Source organism: Myotis myotis, unplaced genomic scaffold (assembly GCF_014108235.1).
Source record: "Myotis myotis isolate mMyoMyo1 unplaced genomic scaffold, mMyoMyo1.p scaffold_m19_p_10, whole genome shotgun sequence".
Lineage (NCBI taxonomy): Eukaryota > Metazoa > Chordata > Mammalia > Chiroptera > Vespertilionidae > Myotis > Myotis myotis.
In genome coordinates this window covers 52,044,302-52,062,945 of record NW_023416314.1, presented here as the reverse complement: position 1 = coordinate 52,062,945, position 18,644 = coordinate 52,044,302, and the positions used below count along the sequence as shown (strand labels likewise).

General features: G+C 41.3%; 1 protein-coding gene across 28 annotated transcripts in view; it reads left to right on the top strand.

Annotated features, from left to right (window-relative positions):
• Positions 1-18,644, top strand: part of SOX6 (SRY-box transcription factor 6) — a 368,911-nt gene that overhangs the window by 326,986 nt on the left and 23,281 nt on the right. For all 28 annotated transcript variants that reach the window (XM_036325513.1, XM_036325515.1, XM_036325527.1 and 25 more), the window contains one exon: positions 1,646-1,754. In XM_036325513.1, the coding sequence (XP_036181406.1) occupies positions 1,646-1,754 (109 nt within the window). The remainder of the gene's footprint in view (positions 1-1,645; positions 1,755-18,644) is intronic.

Here is an 18,644-nt window from a genome sequence, read left to right as displayed (position 1 = left end):
CTCTCTTCCACTCTCTCTAAAAATCAATGGGAAAATATCCTCGGGTAAGGATTTAAAAAAAAAAAAAAAAAAAAAAAAAAAAGCTGTCTCCCTCTGACAACATGTGAAACCACCGCATGGCTTCTGGGTGCATTTTGGCATTTTGTTGTGTCTTGTGTCTGAGTCAATTTGTTCTTGCGTAGCACTGTTTTTACCTACAAAGATATGGGGAACCATACCTAATTTGCTTTTTATTTTCATTCTTTTCTAAATTAATATTTCAGAGGTTTCCCTACATTGTAACTAGTTAGTATTGATGACCCAGTTGGTGAAATTCATGATTATAATTTTGTTGCACATCTTTCATAGAAACGGTGCTAGGTTAAAGCAAGGTTTATGCTGTGTTTTCTTCCAACACAAATTTCAACACATCCCATGCTGGAGGGGAATTGGAAGATTTCCTGCGCAATTTGACTGATGGGAATTAATTATAGAAATATAATGATATTCAAAAATAATCATATTAGAAAGCACAAACGTAGTGAGACTGTACAAATAAGAGACAGCCTCTATCAAGTAATTGTATGTTTGCTCTTTAAGAATATCTCCAAGTTTCTAAACATCTTACAGAAGGGAGCACTCGGAGTATTTCCATCTAATACCAAACATGCTCAGTCCAGAACTAGGTCATTGAACAATAGACTGCACAGCAATCAGCACTCGACTGCTGCATAATGCATTAAGTATAACATGCAGAAACCATTCCCGGAGCTGCAAGCTGCTACTTCATGTCTGTAAATTCAAGCTGACATGACATTTAATATTGTTTCGTAGTAATGAACAACAAGGTTTCATTCATTCATAAGCACAACACAAAGCCATAACACAAAGTCTGGAGTGTATCAAGGAGGCGAGAAGGCGACACGGGCTGTTTCCGTAGATGATAACACCCTATTAATGATGGCCAGTGAGCCCTCTGCCACCGATCTGGAGAGCTGCGAGGGGGAGTTCGTTGTGGCATTTCAGACTCCCGCTTCTAGAGAACCAGTTAAGGGTTTCCCTCCTATAGCGGCAAGAGTAGTTCACTTTCTTGACTCAATGGCTGGCTAGGAGTAATGTCCTCCTTTGCCCGCCCCAGGAACTTATGGTTGAAACTCCTAGGCAAAATAATAGTGTCAATGCATGCTATCATCTAGTTTGCCTGCTTTGAAATATTTGTTTCTGAAATCCTGATTTGTATTTTCCCAGGAATACCAGTGCCACATATGATCTCTAGGTGGGAACATGCCTCTCCCATTAAATAGCAGTATGTCTGTTTTAAAGGGAACTGCTCTCACAAGTTTGGCACTTTTGTCTGAAACTTCTAGATTGCATTCCTTTTAGATTCCTGGAGCCAACACAACAGCAAGAAGATGCGCAGTGCAGTGCTGGCAGGTTTCCCGTCCCAGGTTTCCTTCCCTTCCAGGTACTGTGGTTTAGAACCGGTCAGCACTGTCAGGGCCAGCACCTGGCTTCCACGGAATCTTCCTGAAAGATGTTCCGAGCCCACGGTGAACAGAAATGATGTTTGCACATCTAAGTTTTGCCCACTAAGCAAGACAGAAACTGGAAGGAAACGTGGCTGTTTGGGAAGCTGAAATAAGACTCTGATTGTTCTTTCCTCTAGGAAAGAACGCGCTTTGAGAACTTGGGGCCCCAGCTAACAGGCAAGTCCAGTGAAGATGGGAAGCTGGGCCCAGGTGTCATCGATCTCACTCGGCCAGAAGATGCAGAGGGTGAGTGGCTTTTCCTGCAGCTCTTTCCTGCTGCCCGGGGTGTTTCTGGAGCTGTGTCTGAGCTATAGGATCTTCATGGCTTTCTTGGAAGTACCAGCTCGGTTTTCTTGGCAAAGCAGAGCAAATGTTAGTCTTCATCATATGTTATAATCGAGGATTTTGAGATGTAGCTAGATCCTATATTACTGGACCCTCAGCAACCCACATACTTCAAGGTGCCATTCTACTTTTAAACTAAAAGGACCCTCTGCCTTCCAATGAACAACAGAATTCTGTTTCAATCACTTCACTGCATTCTTGTTAAAAAAGGAAAAAAGGACAAACCTATAAAGGAGGATTTTTTTTAACACCCCAAATCAAGTGATCCCCAGGTGCAATCAAACAATTTTTGGGAACTAAATGGTGGTTTGAGCAGATTTGGCATAAAATTAATAATGACTTGGGTAAGGCCCATCCTGGGTGTGGGTGCTAACCATGAATCAAGTCTTTGGAAGGCTGGAAGGAGAGACTAGCTTCACTCTCAGTGGGTTTGCCCACAGCACTATCAATGCCTGTCCACCCTTCTGCACTTTCTGTTTGTTTGTTTTAAATGCACAGCAGCAAATCAGCAGAAATTGCTCCCCAGAGGCAGGGTACGATTTATGAGTTAGGCCAGCACTTCAGTAGTGCTGTTGCCTGGTTATTTACTGTGTCATCACAGAGCAGGGGCTGGTTTTCCCGTTAGTTGTTCCTTTTGCAGATTCCCTCCCTCCACTCCCAACAGTCAGGGAAGATTAATCTGTTCTCTTCAGAGTAACACAATACTTCACCTATCTTGGGTCTCAGCTAAAGTCCTTCTTTAGCTTCAGGGATGGAATCCTTTCTATTATCCCTTTTACTGGCAGTATTTGTCCCAGGACCCTAATTCTCTGAAAACGCATGAAGACATTTCATAGCAGCATCTGAACTGGGTGGGCATAGCTTCCGGTGATATTTGGCCATCCCAGGCCATTCAGAACCCCCAGCACAAGCACTAAGGATGGGTAGTGTCAGATGTTAGGAGGCACCTCAGAGGGTTTCCAGAAGACAGACTTTTCATACCATTAGGAGAGACTAATGTTTAGTGATAATCCTTGGGACAAGGTATTAAAATAAACTCTGGTGTGTGTGTGTGTGGGGGGGGGTGCAAACATTTATTAAGCACTTATATGCCACAGAATGTGCTACGTTTTTCACATACATACTATGTTTTTTATTTACACCTCATACAACTCTGTAAAGAAAGTATTATTATTTTTCCCATTTTATAGATGAGAAAATTAAGGCTGAGAATAATTAAGTAACTTGCCATAGGTCACACAGCTAATAAGTGCAGAGCTGCGAGTTGATACCAGGTAGCCTTGGCTCTGGTACCCCAGCTCTTAAATACTGTGCTATACTGCACGCCCTATGTACATAGATATATATGTGATGCCTTCATTTTTTGAAAAAACCTCTTGTGACCTTCTTCAGAATGGCCCATTTCCTCTTCCCTAAATATAGCAAGTCATGCCCTACACCAGCTCTCCTGTTACTCTGTCACACGTAGCAGCAGTGCCTGCTGAGTGTAATGGTAGAAGGGCTGTTGTGGCCCAGGAGCTTAAGGAGCATGTGCAAAGCTCCCTTCAGAAGTTTGCCCAGCATTGCCATTGAGACCTCATGTGCTTTTGGGGGACTGTGAGTTCATGAATGGAGTCAAGTTACATGCTCTGATTCGGACAGAAGGCAGTGCCTTTGTGAGGACTGCTGGGATGGGTAGTTGCCTTCTGCTGACTTCAGAGTATTTCCTGGAGTCTGCTCAAGTGTGAGCTGACTGCAAAGCCTGCTGGAGTTACAGTTCATATTAGAGTCAGAGTAGATAGCAGGTACACAGAATACTTGCTCCATGTTGCTCCTTTCCCTTAGCAGAAAGAGTAAGAGGGGACTGAAGTGAAAGGAGAGCTAAAACATTTATAAGCTCCTTGTGTCAGCTTGTACTCTTAAAAGCAAGCAAACAAGCAAGCAAACAACTGTTGAGTGCTACTGTGTACCAGTCCCTGAACTAGATAGACTAGACACTGGATAACCAAAGGAAACAAAACAGACATGTTCCTGACCTCTTGGGGTTTAAAGTCTAGTGAAGGAAGACAGAAGAATAAAAGGAAAATGCACACATACATACAGACAGACATAATTATCACTGAGAAAAGTACTAAAAAGGTGAAGACTTCTTTGTGCCCCACAGGGATCCAGAGTGAAAGCTCCGAGGAGAGCTCAATGACAGGTGCGTCTGGTGGCTTCAGCCAGGAATGCCACTCCTTCTCGGTCCATACATGATTGTTTCCATGTTTCTTCTGGCTTTGAACAGAAAAAGTTAATTTTTTTCAGCTTTGTTGAGATATAATTGATATATAACACTGTGTAAATTTAAGGTATACAATGTGATGATTTCATACGTGTATGTAATAGAAATTGATTACCACAATAGGGTTAGCCAACACATCTGTCACATGACATAGTTATCTTTTTTTGTGTGTGTGAGAAAATTTAAGATCTACTCCCTTGACAACTTCATATGTATAATACAGTCTTGTTAACTATAGTCACCGTACTGTACATTAGATCCCCAGAGGTCATTCATCTTACTTCTGGAGTTTGTAACCTTTGACTAAGGTCTATCCACTCTCCCCAGACCCCAGCCTCTGGCAACCACCATTCTACTCTCTGTGTCTACTATGAGTTTGGCCTCTTTCAATTTCACATGTAAGTGAGATCATACAGTCTTTATCTTTTTCTGCCTGCCTTATTTGATTTAACCTAATGTCTTCAAGGTCCATCATGCTGTTGTGAATAGCAGGGTTTCCTTTTTTATGGATGAATAACATTCTACTGTATATCACATTTTCTTCTTTCTAAAATGATTTCTTTTTTAAAATATATTTTAATAATTTTTTTACAGAAAGAAAGGGAGAAGTAGAGAGTTAGAAACATCGATGAGAGAGAACCATCGATCAGCTGCCTCCTGCATACCTCCTACTGGGGGTGTGCCTGCAACCAAGGTACATGCCCTTGACCAGAATTGAACCTGGGACCCTTGAGTCCACAGGCCAACACTCTATCCACCAAGCCAAACCAGTTAGGGCTCACATTTTCTTTATTCATTCATCTGTCAGTGTACACTTAAGTTCTTTCCGTGTCTTGGCTATTGTGAGTAACACAGAACAGCAATCTTTTTTTAAAATTTATTTTTATTTGTATTGATTTCAGAGAGGAAGAAAAAGGGGAGGGGGGAGAGAGAGAGAGAAACATTAATGATGAGAGGGAATCATTGATTGGTTGCCTCCTGCACACCAGATCAAACCTGCCATGTGCCCTGATCAGGAATCGAACCCTGGCCTCCTGGTTCATTGGTCGATGCTCAACCACTGAGCCACGCTGGCTAGGCGCAGAACAGGTACTCTGCCCTCGATCCACTTCTACCCCATACTCCTGTAGGGCTTCTGAGGTGACTAAAGTAAGTCAGCCTGGGAAATCGGCCCTGTTCCAGCCCGGCTTCTGTGGAAAATGTCTGCCCATCCTGAAAACGCCAATATCACTTAGTAAGCAACTTGTAGACCTGCTCCACAGCTCTGAGCATAGGATCTGCAAGGGAAAGGTCATCTAAACAGGCAGCTGTGCGTGTGTATTAACCACTCATCAAAATCAAATGACAAAACGATAAGCCAGGAAAACAGAAATTAAAAATATAAAAGGCAAATGCCTTCAAAATTTTATTTTTAAAGTCCAGCTGTTATTTGGCTTGAATATGACAAGACAGCATTTCTTGTTCACCGTGATATTTATAAAACTACAAATTCATTGGTGCTGGGGGTTTAGGAAACACGTTTAAGGTCTTGTTATTCTTTGAAGCAGTTGAAGACTTTATATGTTTTGAGCAACAAAATTGGTTAGCTCTTATATGACACATGCAAGGAGGAGAGGTCTCGATTAGCTGAGACTGTCACCATGTATTAAGAATGACAAACAGCCCTAAACGGTTTGGCTCAGTGGATAGAGCGTCGGCCTGTGAACCAAGGGGTCCCAGGTTCGGTTCCGGTCAAGGGCATGTACCTTGGTTGCGGGCACATCCCCAGTGGGGAGTGTACAGGAGGCAGCTGATTGATGTTTCCCTCTCATCAATGTTTCTAACTCTCTATTCCTCTCCCTTCCTCTCTGTGAAAAAATCAATAAAATATATATTTTAAAAAATGACAAACAGCTGTTTAACTTTTTATAGACTTTTCATATAGCATTTTCCCTCACCTTGTTCTCTTAAGGCAAGAGTGCAATTCTTATCCCAACTCTCCTAATTTTAAGGTTGCAAAGTACAGTAGAAAGGGCTCTGGTCCAATTATTGGGATATTTGGAATTAAGCTCTTTTGCTAAATAATGGCAAACAAGGGACTAATTCCTCTGGGTTTAAGTTTTATCTTTTGTTTTTTATTATATTATTTATTTTTATTTTATTTTTTGGATCACCATTTATCCCTTCCATGCTCTTTTCACCTCCACCTTCCCTCCACTACTACCCTCAACACCCCCCCCCCCACACACACACATACACATACACACCACCACCACCACCACCACCACCACCACCACCACCACCACCACCACCAGTACTGTCTGCCTGCTCTCTATGAGTCTGTCTCTATTTTGCTTGGTAGTTCAGTTTGTTCATTAAATACCACATATGAGTGGAATAATATGGCACATTTTGTATCTTTTAAAAGAGGTATGTTGAGTTCCATTATCTCCACGGTCCTTCCAAACCCAAGATGTCATTAGGGTATTCATAAAACAGAGTGTATGTTTCCTATAAGAAAGGTGGTCTTTCCACACTACTTCCATGGAGTTTCCCCCGCCCCCCAGAAAAATAAAAGAGGAGATCGGTACCTTCAGGAGTACATGTGCCACTGGCTGAATCAGGTTTTCATGTCCATCGATCTTATCTTCTTGTTGATGAAATCACTTCAGTAGCATTTCCCAAATACCTTTCACATATGGGCACCCTCCCATATCTCTTCCCATCTTCCCCCAGCAGCATTCCTTGTGGTTTACCTTCATTTTTATATTCTTGCCTTCCTGTTTTTGGATTTTTTTCCTTTTTCTCATACTTGGGGTTGCTAAGAGGGATACTTTCCTTTTTTCCCATTTGTTTTGTTTTGCAGAATAGTTTGGGTACAAAAACGTTCTTGTAAATCCTACTTTAATTCTCAAATTCAATTGCTGTGCCCCAGCCTCAGAGGGAGACTGCACCTCATTTTAGTGGGAATAGTGCAGTGTGAGCACTGAAATGGATGAGCTCCGATCAGGACTGTCATTGGCCAGACTTTCGGACCCTGGGTTGGAACTGTAATGATGTTGTCTCCATGTATTAAAAACTTGCGTTGATTAGAATGGAAATGGGTATGTGAACCAAGACTAGCCACTTTTAGAACTGTTGCTCTCAGATTCTCATATTTGCTTAGGAGGGTTTTATAGATTTATACTGAATTTTTGAATTGAATTCCAGCCAAGATGGCCTTGAGCCTTCTGAAAGCTTCATTTGTTTTTAATATTTTTTTGGTGAACTTCTGATTGCTTCTCAGTTTTATATTTCAGAATAACTTTGTTATTGTCAACTTAAGCTCTCTGTTTATAGACAAATAACAGAGACTGCAACTTTTCCTCTTTTTCCTTAAAAATGCACTATTTAATATGAATGTCTTCTCTTACAAATCCTGCTTACCCTTTGATCCATCCTCTGGGAACTCTTTGAAGCTTTTTTCATTCCCTTCCCCTGCCCTGGATCCTTACTCCTGGTAGAAAAGGGAGGTTGACTCCATGATACACGGATCATTCAAGGCAGCAGAGGCATAATCTAGGGTGGGTTTTAAAGGCTGCAACTATTTACACTTTGGAGTGAAAGGGTCTCTATTAGCTCAGGCCCCAGAATACACTGCTTCACGCTGCAACCCTTAGATTCTCAGAATTACAGTAGAGACATCATCAAAGTTTTAGTTTAAGCCAAGAAATCCCATGTTATATTCCTGACCAGTGTTCATCTTATTTCTGTTCAAATGCCTCTAATTGTCCAATGACTGAAAACTGACTACTTCCTGAGAAGCTCTTTCCAGTACTAATTAATTCTTTGTTATTTACAGCCCAAATTTGCCTCTGCTTCCATTTAACTCCTACCCATTGCTTCTAGTCTGACTTCTGGATTCCAACATAATGGAACTTATCATTTTCCCACATGACACTCCTTCAGATATTTGCTCAAGGACTAGGAGACTTAAATTCCAGTTGTTTCACCCTAAGCAAGTCTGTTTCCCTGAGCTTTCTCGTCTATAGGTGGGGAAGCTGGGCTAGGTGATTTCCAGTTGACAGTCTTTTTTAACTATCTTATTTCATTTCCAAGTAATTGAAAACATTTACCTGTAAGTCCAGTAGAATGTAGCAAGTATTAATTAAAGATCACACCATCTTTTAAATAAATGAAATTAATATAGAAATATGGCAGTGGCAAGATGCCTTTGCCCAAGAAGGTATCTAAGCACGAGTATATACCAGGAATAAAATATGGGGAATTGTACACATTAAAGAAAAGACTCATGCCCTGGCCAGCATTCCCAGTGGTTAGAGCATCGGTCTGAGAACCAAAGGGTCCCGGGTTCAATGCCAAGTCTAGGACATGTACCTGGGTTGCAGGTTCCCCACCCCAGTTGGGGAGCGTGCAGGAAGCAACCAATTGATGTGCCTCTCTGACATCAGTGTGTCTTTCTCTCTCCTCTCCCCACTCCTTCCTCACTTCCCCTCCCTCTAAAATCAATAGAAAAAAATGTCCTCCAGTGAGGATTAACAAAAATAAATAAATAAAAAAATAAAAAGACCAGGTAAGTCTGAAGAGAGCACTAACTAGAGCTGTGCTGTGGGCTATGGGTCTGACCTTTCTTAACTGCCTAAAACCGTGTTTCCAAGCATGTCAGAGAAATGAATAGGCAAAGCAGTCTCCATGGAACCAATAGGCTGGGGTCTGAAGCCAGGATAGGTAGCCAGGGAGGCCCAGGACACAATGAAGACTGAGTAACAGCCATGCAGGCTGGGAGATAAGCAGCATTCCCAAAGCCCTTGGCTCTGGACTAACTCTGTTGTATGAGTATCACAAAAATGTATTTTACTGTGGATATAAACAGTTTTAGAGGATCCTGTGCACCAGTTTATATCAGCACTACATATAAAGTGCAGCTCTCTTAAACAAGCAAATAAACTTCTCTTAAAGATATATATTTGCTGTGTCTTAAAAGCTCCCAAATAACTTTTAATGTTGGTGGAAAACAATTTCCATTGAACTCTCCAAGTGATGGATAGTACTGATGGGGCAAGTGCATGAAATGTCAAGATTCTTGTGTGACTCCATCCCCTAATACTCTATAAAGGGAACTCCATCTGCTTCTCAGAGTTGCTTACGCCAGAAAGCCTAATCAAAGACTCAGACTCTCGTTAGTGAGGAACCTAGCCCTGCCCAGTAGCTGGTTTTCATTGAACTGCCTTCTCTAAAGGAGTATCAGTGACAGTGTGTATAATCAACACACACACACACACACACACACACACACACACACACACACACACGAAAACATCTATTTTCTGACTGCATATCCTCTACCCTGGAGAAGAAACACTTGTCTGTGCCATTGCTGAATCACACAGAAGTACTTCCCCATATTACTATAGCAATTGGGCGAGAAAAGATTAACACTATCTACCATGAAAATTAGACTCAAGAGCAGCCAACATCTGTTCCCTGTGGGACTGTAAAATTGGTCCATGCTTCCTCAGCAGTAGGTATGTCTGCTTCCCATACCAACACATTAGAATAAACCCTTGCCCCTGGAGGCCTGTCTCCATGTTTGGACTGACTGCATAGTTTTTGAGGTATTGACCCTGTCCCAGAGTCCTCCTCTCTTGGCAGCAAGAGCCACCTCACTTCCCATCTGCAAGCTATAGAATTCAGCCCAACCTTAGGTTGGTAGGATTTAAAGAATCATGCCAATTTGGAGTGCCCTTTAATTTTCTCTGCTTAAGGCCAGGATTTGTTTTGAGAGCCACCTTCCCCCCCTCCCCTTCAACTTATGTTAACCGTGCTAACTGTGCTTCTAACTTATTCCAGAAAGTCAAGAATCCATTGGCATTTCCATTATACTGTAGACTGTTGCATTTAGGAATAGACTATAAAAGTACTCTAAACTAAAACTTTTAATATGGAACAGAAGAATTCCATAAGAATTGCAATATATTCGACCACTTAAAATTTATACTAAGTATACAAATTTCAGTTTACTGGTGTGTATATATATATATATATATATATATATATATATATCCTATCTAATAAAAGAGAAACATGGTAATTAGCATACGACCGCTACCCTTCCCATTGGCTAATCAGGGCAATATGCAAATTAACTGCCAGCCAAGATGGTGGCCGGCAGCCAGGCAGCTTGAAACTAACATGAGGCTTGCTTGCTTCAGTGACGGAGGACTCCAATGTTCCCCGCCTGCTGCTGCAGGTCTCTGACCTGCAACTCTAAGCAACTATGTAACAAATATAGAAGCTAAACAAAACCCCAGAAACCTGCTTTAGTCCGCTGGGCATCAGCCAGCAGGATCGCAACATTGTAAACAAAGGCCAGAAACCACTTTCAGCAGTGAAGGCCTAAGAGCTGGAGCCAAGCCTCAAAGCTAAAGCTGGCCCAGAATAAAAAAAAAGAAAAAGAAAAAAGGGAGCGGTTGGGAGCTTCCGTCACCCGCCAGCCTGAAAACAGCCCTCAGCCCCTCACCCAGGCTGGCCAGGCACCCCAGTGGGGACCCCCACCCTGATCCAGGACACCCTTCAGGGCAAACAAGCCAGCCCCACCCATGCACCAGGCCTCTATCCTATATAGTAAAAGGGTAATATACCTTCCAGCACCAGATCAGCGGGGCCGTGAGGCCTCCCGGCACCGGGATCAGTGTGACAGGGGGCAGCGCCCAAACCCCCTGATCGCCCTGCGGCTCTGTGTGTGACAGGGGGCGGGGCCACAACCTCCCTATCCGCCCTGCTCTGTTCGTGACAGGGGAAGGCGCCCCAACCCCCTGATCAGCCCTGCTCTGTGCCTGATAGGGGGGAGCTCCCCAATCCCCTGATTGCCCTGCGGCTCTGTGTGTGACAGGGTGCTGCACCCCAACCCCCCCCCCCCACGGGCCCTGCTCTGTGTGTGATGGGGTAGAGCCATAACCTCCCCATTGGCCCTGCCCTGAGTGTGAGAGTGACGGCGCCCCAACCCCCTGATCGGCCCTGCTCTGTGGGTGATAGAGGGCGGCGCCCCAACCCCCTGATGGGCCCTGCTCTGTGCGTGACAGGGTACAGAGCCCCAACCCCCCTGATAGGCCCTGCTCTGTGAGTGACGGGGCAGTGCCCCAACCCCCTGATTGGCCCTGCTCTGTGCATGACAGGGGGTGGCGCCGCAACCTCCCCATCTACCCTGCCTTGAGTGTGACAGGGGACGGTGCCCCAACCCCCCAATCGGCCCTACCCTGAGCGTGACTGAGGGTGGCATCGCAACCTCCTGATCCGCCCTGCTCTGTGCATGACAGGAGGCGGCGCCCCAACTCCCCAATCAGCCCTGCTCTGAGCCCGACCAGGGGCTGCACCTAGGAATTGGGCCTGCCCTTTGCCACCCGGGAGCAGGCCTAAGCCAGCAGGTCGTTATCTCCCAAGGGGTCCCAGACTGCGAGAGGGCACAGGCCGGGCTGAGGGACCCCCCTCCCCCCCGAGTGCACAAATTTTTGTGCACCGGGCCTCTAGTATATATATATGTATGTCTATATGTGCGTATACATGGCTTATATACTTTCATGACAGAGAAATCACTTAATGCAGCTTTCAATATAAGCTTACTTTTCACTGGGAGGGGTGATCCTATGTAGGACAAAATGAAAAAGGATAATGCTAGTCCATGTTGCAGAGTAGCAGAACTGTTAGTGAGCGAGAAAGAAAAAACAACTGTCCACTGTCCCCTGCCTTAAGTTGTTACTGTCTTATATTAAACTAGAGGCCCACTGCACAAATTCATGCACTGGTGTGGTCCCTTGGCCTGGTCTGTGGGATCGGGCCAAAACCAGCTCTTCAACATTCCCCGAGGGGTCCCAGATTGTGAGAGGGTGCAGGCCAGGCCGAGGGACCCCACTGGTGCACAGTTGGGGCCAGGGAGAGACACGGAAGGTTGGCCAGCTGTGGAGAGACATGGGAGGGCTCCAGGGCATGTCCAGCCCATCTCGCTCAGTCCTGATCAGCCAGACCCCAGCAGCAAGCTAACCTACCAGTCAGAGTGTCTGCCCTCTGGTGGTCAGTGCACATCATAGAAAGCGGTTGAGCAGCCTTAGCATATTAGGCTTTTATTATATAGGATAACCCTAATCGTTTGTTATTCCAATGAGTCCTTCAGAAAAAGCTGACCCATAAATGTATAAGCTAATGGTCCTTTTGTTGTTGTTGTTCAGACTGAGAAGTTTAGTCTGGTTACAGTTCTCACATGTGGGAAGTGAGGAGATGTGAGGTAGTCTCTCTTGATTGGGTCTTATGCATATTTAATACATTTTAGTTCTATTTTTTTTAAATCTTTTAAACCCTACAAATATTAGATAGCTTTCAAACACTTTCATCAGATTCTCAGGGCAAAAACGTTTTGGTGGACCAAAAAATTGAGTTGGTTTCCCAAAATTCTGGAGCCATCTCCTTTTAATATTGTCTATTTCTGTATTCCCAACGGAATAAAAGATTACTTTCTACTGTACCTATGCTCTACATCTCTTATTCTAATAAAAGGCAGATTACCTAGAATAAATGAAATGAAGAAAAGAGACCAATTACATTAATTGTGATAATACTTTTTAAAGCTAGAAGGTTAGTCAGCCAGCAGAGACAATGAGGCCAAGGCAGTTGATAAGTACGGAAACAAGACAATGGATTTAGTGGTATCTTTGTTAACCAACACTGAGATCTGCTTCATCTTGGTTTGTGCTTCTTAATTTCATGTAGAGTCTAGGGTAGTGAATTGAGTTGGATAAAGCCAGAAGCTGCTGAGCTACATGAATTATTTAGTCCCCCAGCTTTTCACCAGCCTCTGTCTTCTCCCAGGGAATCGACTTGAATCTGAGCCTGGTTCTCTGAAAACTTAGGAAGCCAGACCTATTATTGTCTTATTTCATCCACAGTAGTCTCTGGTTCAGATGTAAATGCTGCCTTTTTGCCTGGTTCAACAGCTTGTAAGCCTTCCTCCTGTGCATACAAATACCAAATAGATAGTAAGTGGGGTATTTGATGTTCTCTGTTACTTTCGGGCCATTAAAATAAAGAATCACATAAGTTATCCCAATTGCCCTTGGATCCTATACTTGAAACAAGGTAAAGGGCTCTGTGTAAAACAAATACAACTTGAGAATCTTTAAAAAAAAAAAAAAAAAAAAAAAAGTAAACACAGGCACCAAAACTGAAAGCAAGAGACTCTTGAAAACACTGACTGGTATATCACTGGTTAGAATTTCCTTCATTTTGCAAAGCCACGAGCCACATGCATCAGCTCACCACAAAGTCATTAAGCCTTTTTAAGCTCAGATGAAAAACATTAACAAATACCACAAAAGGCTTTAGTATGGCCCCTTTGTTCATTCACATATGGCACTTTATAACTCCTGCGCCACTCCGGTCGTGTGTTTGTTTAAGCTGCCTCCATCAGGCTGGTCCTGAAAGAACAAAAGACATCTTGAGCAATCCTAAGCAGGAAATGGGCTAATCTAAACATGGTTTGTGACACTTTAAGTAGAATAGAAAGGGGAGGGATTGATTAGTCATTAATGTCCAATTGGCTCCATATGGATGTTGCAATAATAAAGCCCTTTTTTTTTTTTTCAGAGCAGTAGCAGAGTTATTGAATTAGAGGTTTATGTTTCCTTAGAGCTGACCTTAGGGAATTCCCTTTTGGTTCTTCTTGTTGATCTTTTAAGAGAATGGAGTTTCCAATAGGAAAAAATAGAAGCCTTATTCACAATAACACTTGCTCCTAATCCTGCAACCAAGGAATGCATTAATTTAGCATCGTTTCAGTCCCTGCTATAATTTCAATCCTTAGTGCTTTTCTTTCCATGCTCTTGCATCTCTGGTGGGACAGTATTTCAGTGACCGATTAGATAGTGGCATGAACTTCATAACTGGTAATGGGCTCCTCTAATGTGCTTAGCTGTGCAGGGAAATGGCATCCTTACAGGGGGAAAGTAATGTTCCAGCCAAGGAACCGTGGGCTTTAAAATTCAGACTTATTTCAGATCCCTGAATGGGGGCTGGGGTAGCTTTGGGGTAGGAGAAATGCACCATATGGGGAGTGAGAGACGAGGTTCTGGGTCTGGCCTGCTGCTTAGTAGCAGTAATCAGCAACTGGTTATTTCAGGGGAAGGTAACATAACTCTCTGAACCTTGGTTTCTTCATTTATAAAATGGGACAAATATATCTACCCTCCCACCCATTTCAAAGCATTATAAAGAGGATTAAAGAAATGCATTTACTGAAAGCACTTTGTAAATATTATTATATGTAAAAAAAATGGCAAAACTGAAGCTATCCTACTTTGGGCACATCATGAGAAGGTAGGGTTCTTTGGAAAACAGGAAAGTGCTCAGGAGAATAGAAGGCAGCTGGAGAAAAGGAAGACCACATATGAGAGGGATTAACTCCATAAAAGAAGCCATAGGAATGCGTCCACAGGAGCTGAGCAGGGCTGTTGAGGACAGAATATTGTGGACATCACTCTTTATAAGGAATACCAGGAGTCAGAGCCGACTTAACAGCATGTAACACAACATACCTAGTGTTTCTATCCTATAAATTGATTGTTGACCTAGTGTAGTCAAAAAGGTAAACTGCTCTTTAAAGAATTACTTTGGTACTCTAATTAGTGACATGTCTGTTACCAAAGTGTTCTCTATCTCTTTCTTTCCTCTTTTCTTTCCTTCCTTCCTTCCTTCCTTCCTTCCTTCCTTCCTTCCTTCCTTCCTTCCTTCCTTCCTTCCTTCCTTCCTTCCTTCCTTCCTCTCTCTTTCTCTCTCTCTCCCTCTCTCTCTCTCTCTCTCTCTCTCTCTCTCTCTCTCTCTCTCTTTCTTTTTTTCATCTATTATCTACCTACCTATCTACCTACCTATCTCTCTAGTTTATTCAGTGAATTTCTTGGTATAGATAAGTTCAATATGTGAGGTAAGTAGGGTATTTGTTTGTAGTGGAATTAAAGAACCTTAAGATAAAAACAGGGAAATGATAATTAGCCTATGGCTTTCCCCCACATTGGACAAATGAAGAATTTACACCTTAATCAAAGTACCATAAGTAATTCATCTTTTGTTTTTGCACCACTAGTGTCTATTCTTCCACCAATCTTCAGCTCAGAAAAACTGCACCTTCCATATTTTGCATTCACCTTCTTTAAATGATGACACTTGCTAACCTATCTAGCTAATCCTATATAATAATAGGGTAATGTGCAAATTGACCTAAAGGCCTCTCCTGCCTCCTCAGCAGCAGCGCTAAGGATGTCCAAGGTAGACATTCCCGAGGGGTCCCAGACTGTGAGCGGGCACAGGCTGGGCTGAGGAAACCCTCCCCTCTCCCAGTGCACCACTAGTCTTTTATAAAAGGCATAAAGAACAAACCATACTCTTCAACCCTGGCATCCCTTCTTCTCTGAAGATGAACACTTCATTTCCCTAATGATTAAGGTTCTGGCTCAAGCATGAAATGTATTTTTCTGTCAAGTAAATTGCTAGGATAGCCAAATTGGTTACTTTGTTTTGGTTTGGTTTTTTTTACAAGAAGAAATCAAATTTGAATTCTAAGCAGCCATCTTATAATGAAAGTAAGCTCACATTCTGGCAGGAATCGGGAATGCAAAGTTTGCAGAACTTCCATAATTATAGACAGATAGCTGTCAGCCATGTCTATAACATACTGAATTAGGCCTCCATAATATTAAGAAAGATTTGGTAGGATAAACATGGTGAAACAATCTGATGTGTGTAGTATTAATACCCTTGTTAACTAACTGTTTGTGTCCCTTTCTGAAATTCCTTCATCTTCAACATTTTTGTTTCTGATGCACTCCCTGTCATTATCTATTAACCCAAATAAGGGCCTATCAAAACGATCCAACTCTTTCCAAAATCCCACAGGAGAAAATCAACTATTCTGTTGATAGATTGGAGTAGTCTAAAATACTGTGATTGTCAAGCAACCCAGTGATATATATTCATGTCTCTTTTCATTAATAAGCTTCTTTTCCCTTTTTAATGCTTATTTTTAGAAAAAGAGACCATCTTTTTGAGTTCACAGTGGCCTGAATATACCATACACTCAGGTCAACAGAAAGAATCTTTCCAAAAAGATCACTTTTGTTTGGTTGGTTTTCTGTTTTATTTTCATTCTATCTTTATTTTTAAACTAAGAGTTAAAACAGTTTTATTTTGAATAGTATCCCATTATATGTATATACCACAATTTATTTATTCTCCAATTATTTTCCATCTTTGGTTATTATGAATAAAACTACAATGATGTTCTTACATAAATTTATTCCTTAAAAACTGTTTTCATTTGTTTTGGATGAGTACCTCAGAGTAGAATTGCTGGGTGTATTTTTCTTTATAATAAACTGCCAAACTGTTTTCCAAAATGGTTATGCCAATTCACACCAATACATTAGAGTCCCAGTTGCTCTATCTACCTGCCATTATTTAATGTAGTAAACCATGTTAGCAGGTGGGAAATGGTATATCATTGTTGTTTAAAGTTGCATTTTCTTGATTATTAATAATATGGATTTCCATTTCAAGTACTCATTGGTCATAACTGTATTTTCTTTTGTGAAGTGTTTATTCCAGACTTCTACACATTTTTAAATGAGATTATTTTTGTTTGTTTGTGTGAAGATCTTTACAACAAAAGAAACCATCAACAAAACAACAAGAAAGTCCGCTGCATGGGAGAACATATTTTCCAATGTTATATATTCTTTTTAAATTTTATTTTTATTGATTTCAGAGAGGAAGGGAGAGGGAGAGAGAGATAGAAACATCAATGATGAGAGAGAATCATGATCAGCTGCTTCCTACACACCCCACATTGGGGATGGAGCCCAAAACCCGGCATGTGCCTAACCATGTAATGGAACTGTGACCTACTGGTTCATAGGTCAATGCTCAATTATGAGCCATGCTGGCTGGGCATGTATATTCTTGATGCAAGGTCTTGTTAGATATGAGCATTGTGAATATCTTTTCCCCATATGTGCTTTGACATTGGTTTCCTTAACAATGATTTTTGATGAGCAGTCTTAATTTTAATGCAATTCATTTTGTCATTTTTCTTGTATATTTCATGATTTATATGCCATATCAAAGAATCTTTGCTATTCCAAGGTCACTAAAATATCCCCCTATTTATTCCTTGAGGATTGTTACAGTTGTTGCTTTGGTTTTGTTATGATTCATCTCGAATTAATGATTGAGTGTAGTATGTGATAAGAGAGCAAGGTTTACTTTTTCCACATGTTTATTCATTTTTGTTATGGTTCTGCAGGTAATTAATTCTCTTAGATTTTATTTTTTTGAAAATGTATTTCACATTTATTTTTGAAACATGTTCACTGGATAAAATTCTGAATTGAGCTTTTTTTTTTCTTCTTTCAGCATTCTAAAGATGTTCAATAGCCTTCTAGTTTTCATGGTTTCTAATCACCTATTATTTGTATTTTTGTTACCTTGTATGAACTTTTCCCTTTGTCTTTGGTTTTCAGCAGTTTGACTAATGTTTAGGTATGGTTTCCTTTGTATCTATACTGACTGCTTATCTGAATGTCTTGAACCTATAAATTGATGTTTTTCACCCACTTCAGGTAATTTTCGGGCAGTGTTTTTTTTCAAATACTTTCAGTTATGATTCTTCCTCCTCTCTTTTTCTGGAACTCTAGTTACACATATTTTATAACACTTAATATTGTTCTACAGATTGTTGAGTCTCTTTTTATTTTTTCAGCTTTTTTCCTTAATGTTTTTGAGACTATTCATAATTTCTTTTGATATATTTTCAAGTTCACAGACCCTTTATCTGAACTCCAAACCTCTGTGAAGACTATTCAGTGAATTTTCATCTCAAATATACTTTTCACTTCTAGAATTTCCATTTTTTATTTTATTTCTATGTTGAGCTCTCCCCCTTCTATACTTCCATTATGACAGTCTTTTCCTTTAAGTCCTTGAACATATTTATGATGGATACTATAAAGTGCTTGTCTACTCAGTACACTGAGTCATCTCAGCTACTCTTTCTGTTGACATTTTTTGTTTGTTTGTTTCTGGGTCACATTTTCCAGGTTGTTTGGACAACTAGTAATTTTTATTATGTATTGTACATTGTGGAAACTCTGGTTTTCATTGTCCTCCTTTATTAAGAATGTTAATTTTTGTGTTAGAAGGCAGTTAAGTTACTTGCTGATCCTGTTGAAATTGTGGAATAGCTAGAATGAAAATAGAAAGTCAGTCTTAATTGGATAAATGTGTCAGAAGACTCTGTGAAGTCTAGGCAGACTACAGAGTGTCTTCATGGAAAAGCTATGAGAAAAAAAAAGGATTTCAGTGAAATTCTTTTCTTTCTAGGATTGAATCCTCTCCAGTTTCTTTTTAATTTTGGTAAATCTCCAATGACTTCGAATGGTTGCTCTTTCATATTTTTTTTCCAGAGTTTGTAATTAATATCTGCTTGAGGGTTAGTCTGACATAAGCTATTCTGC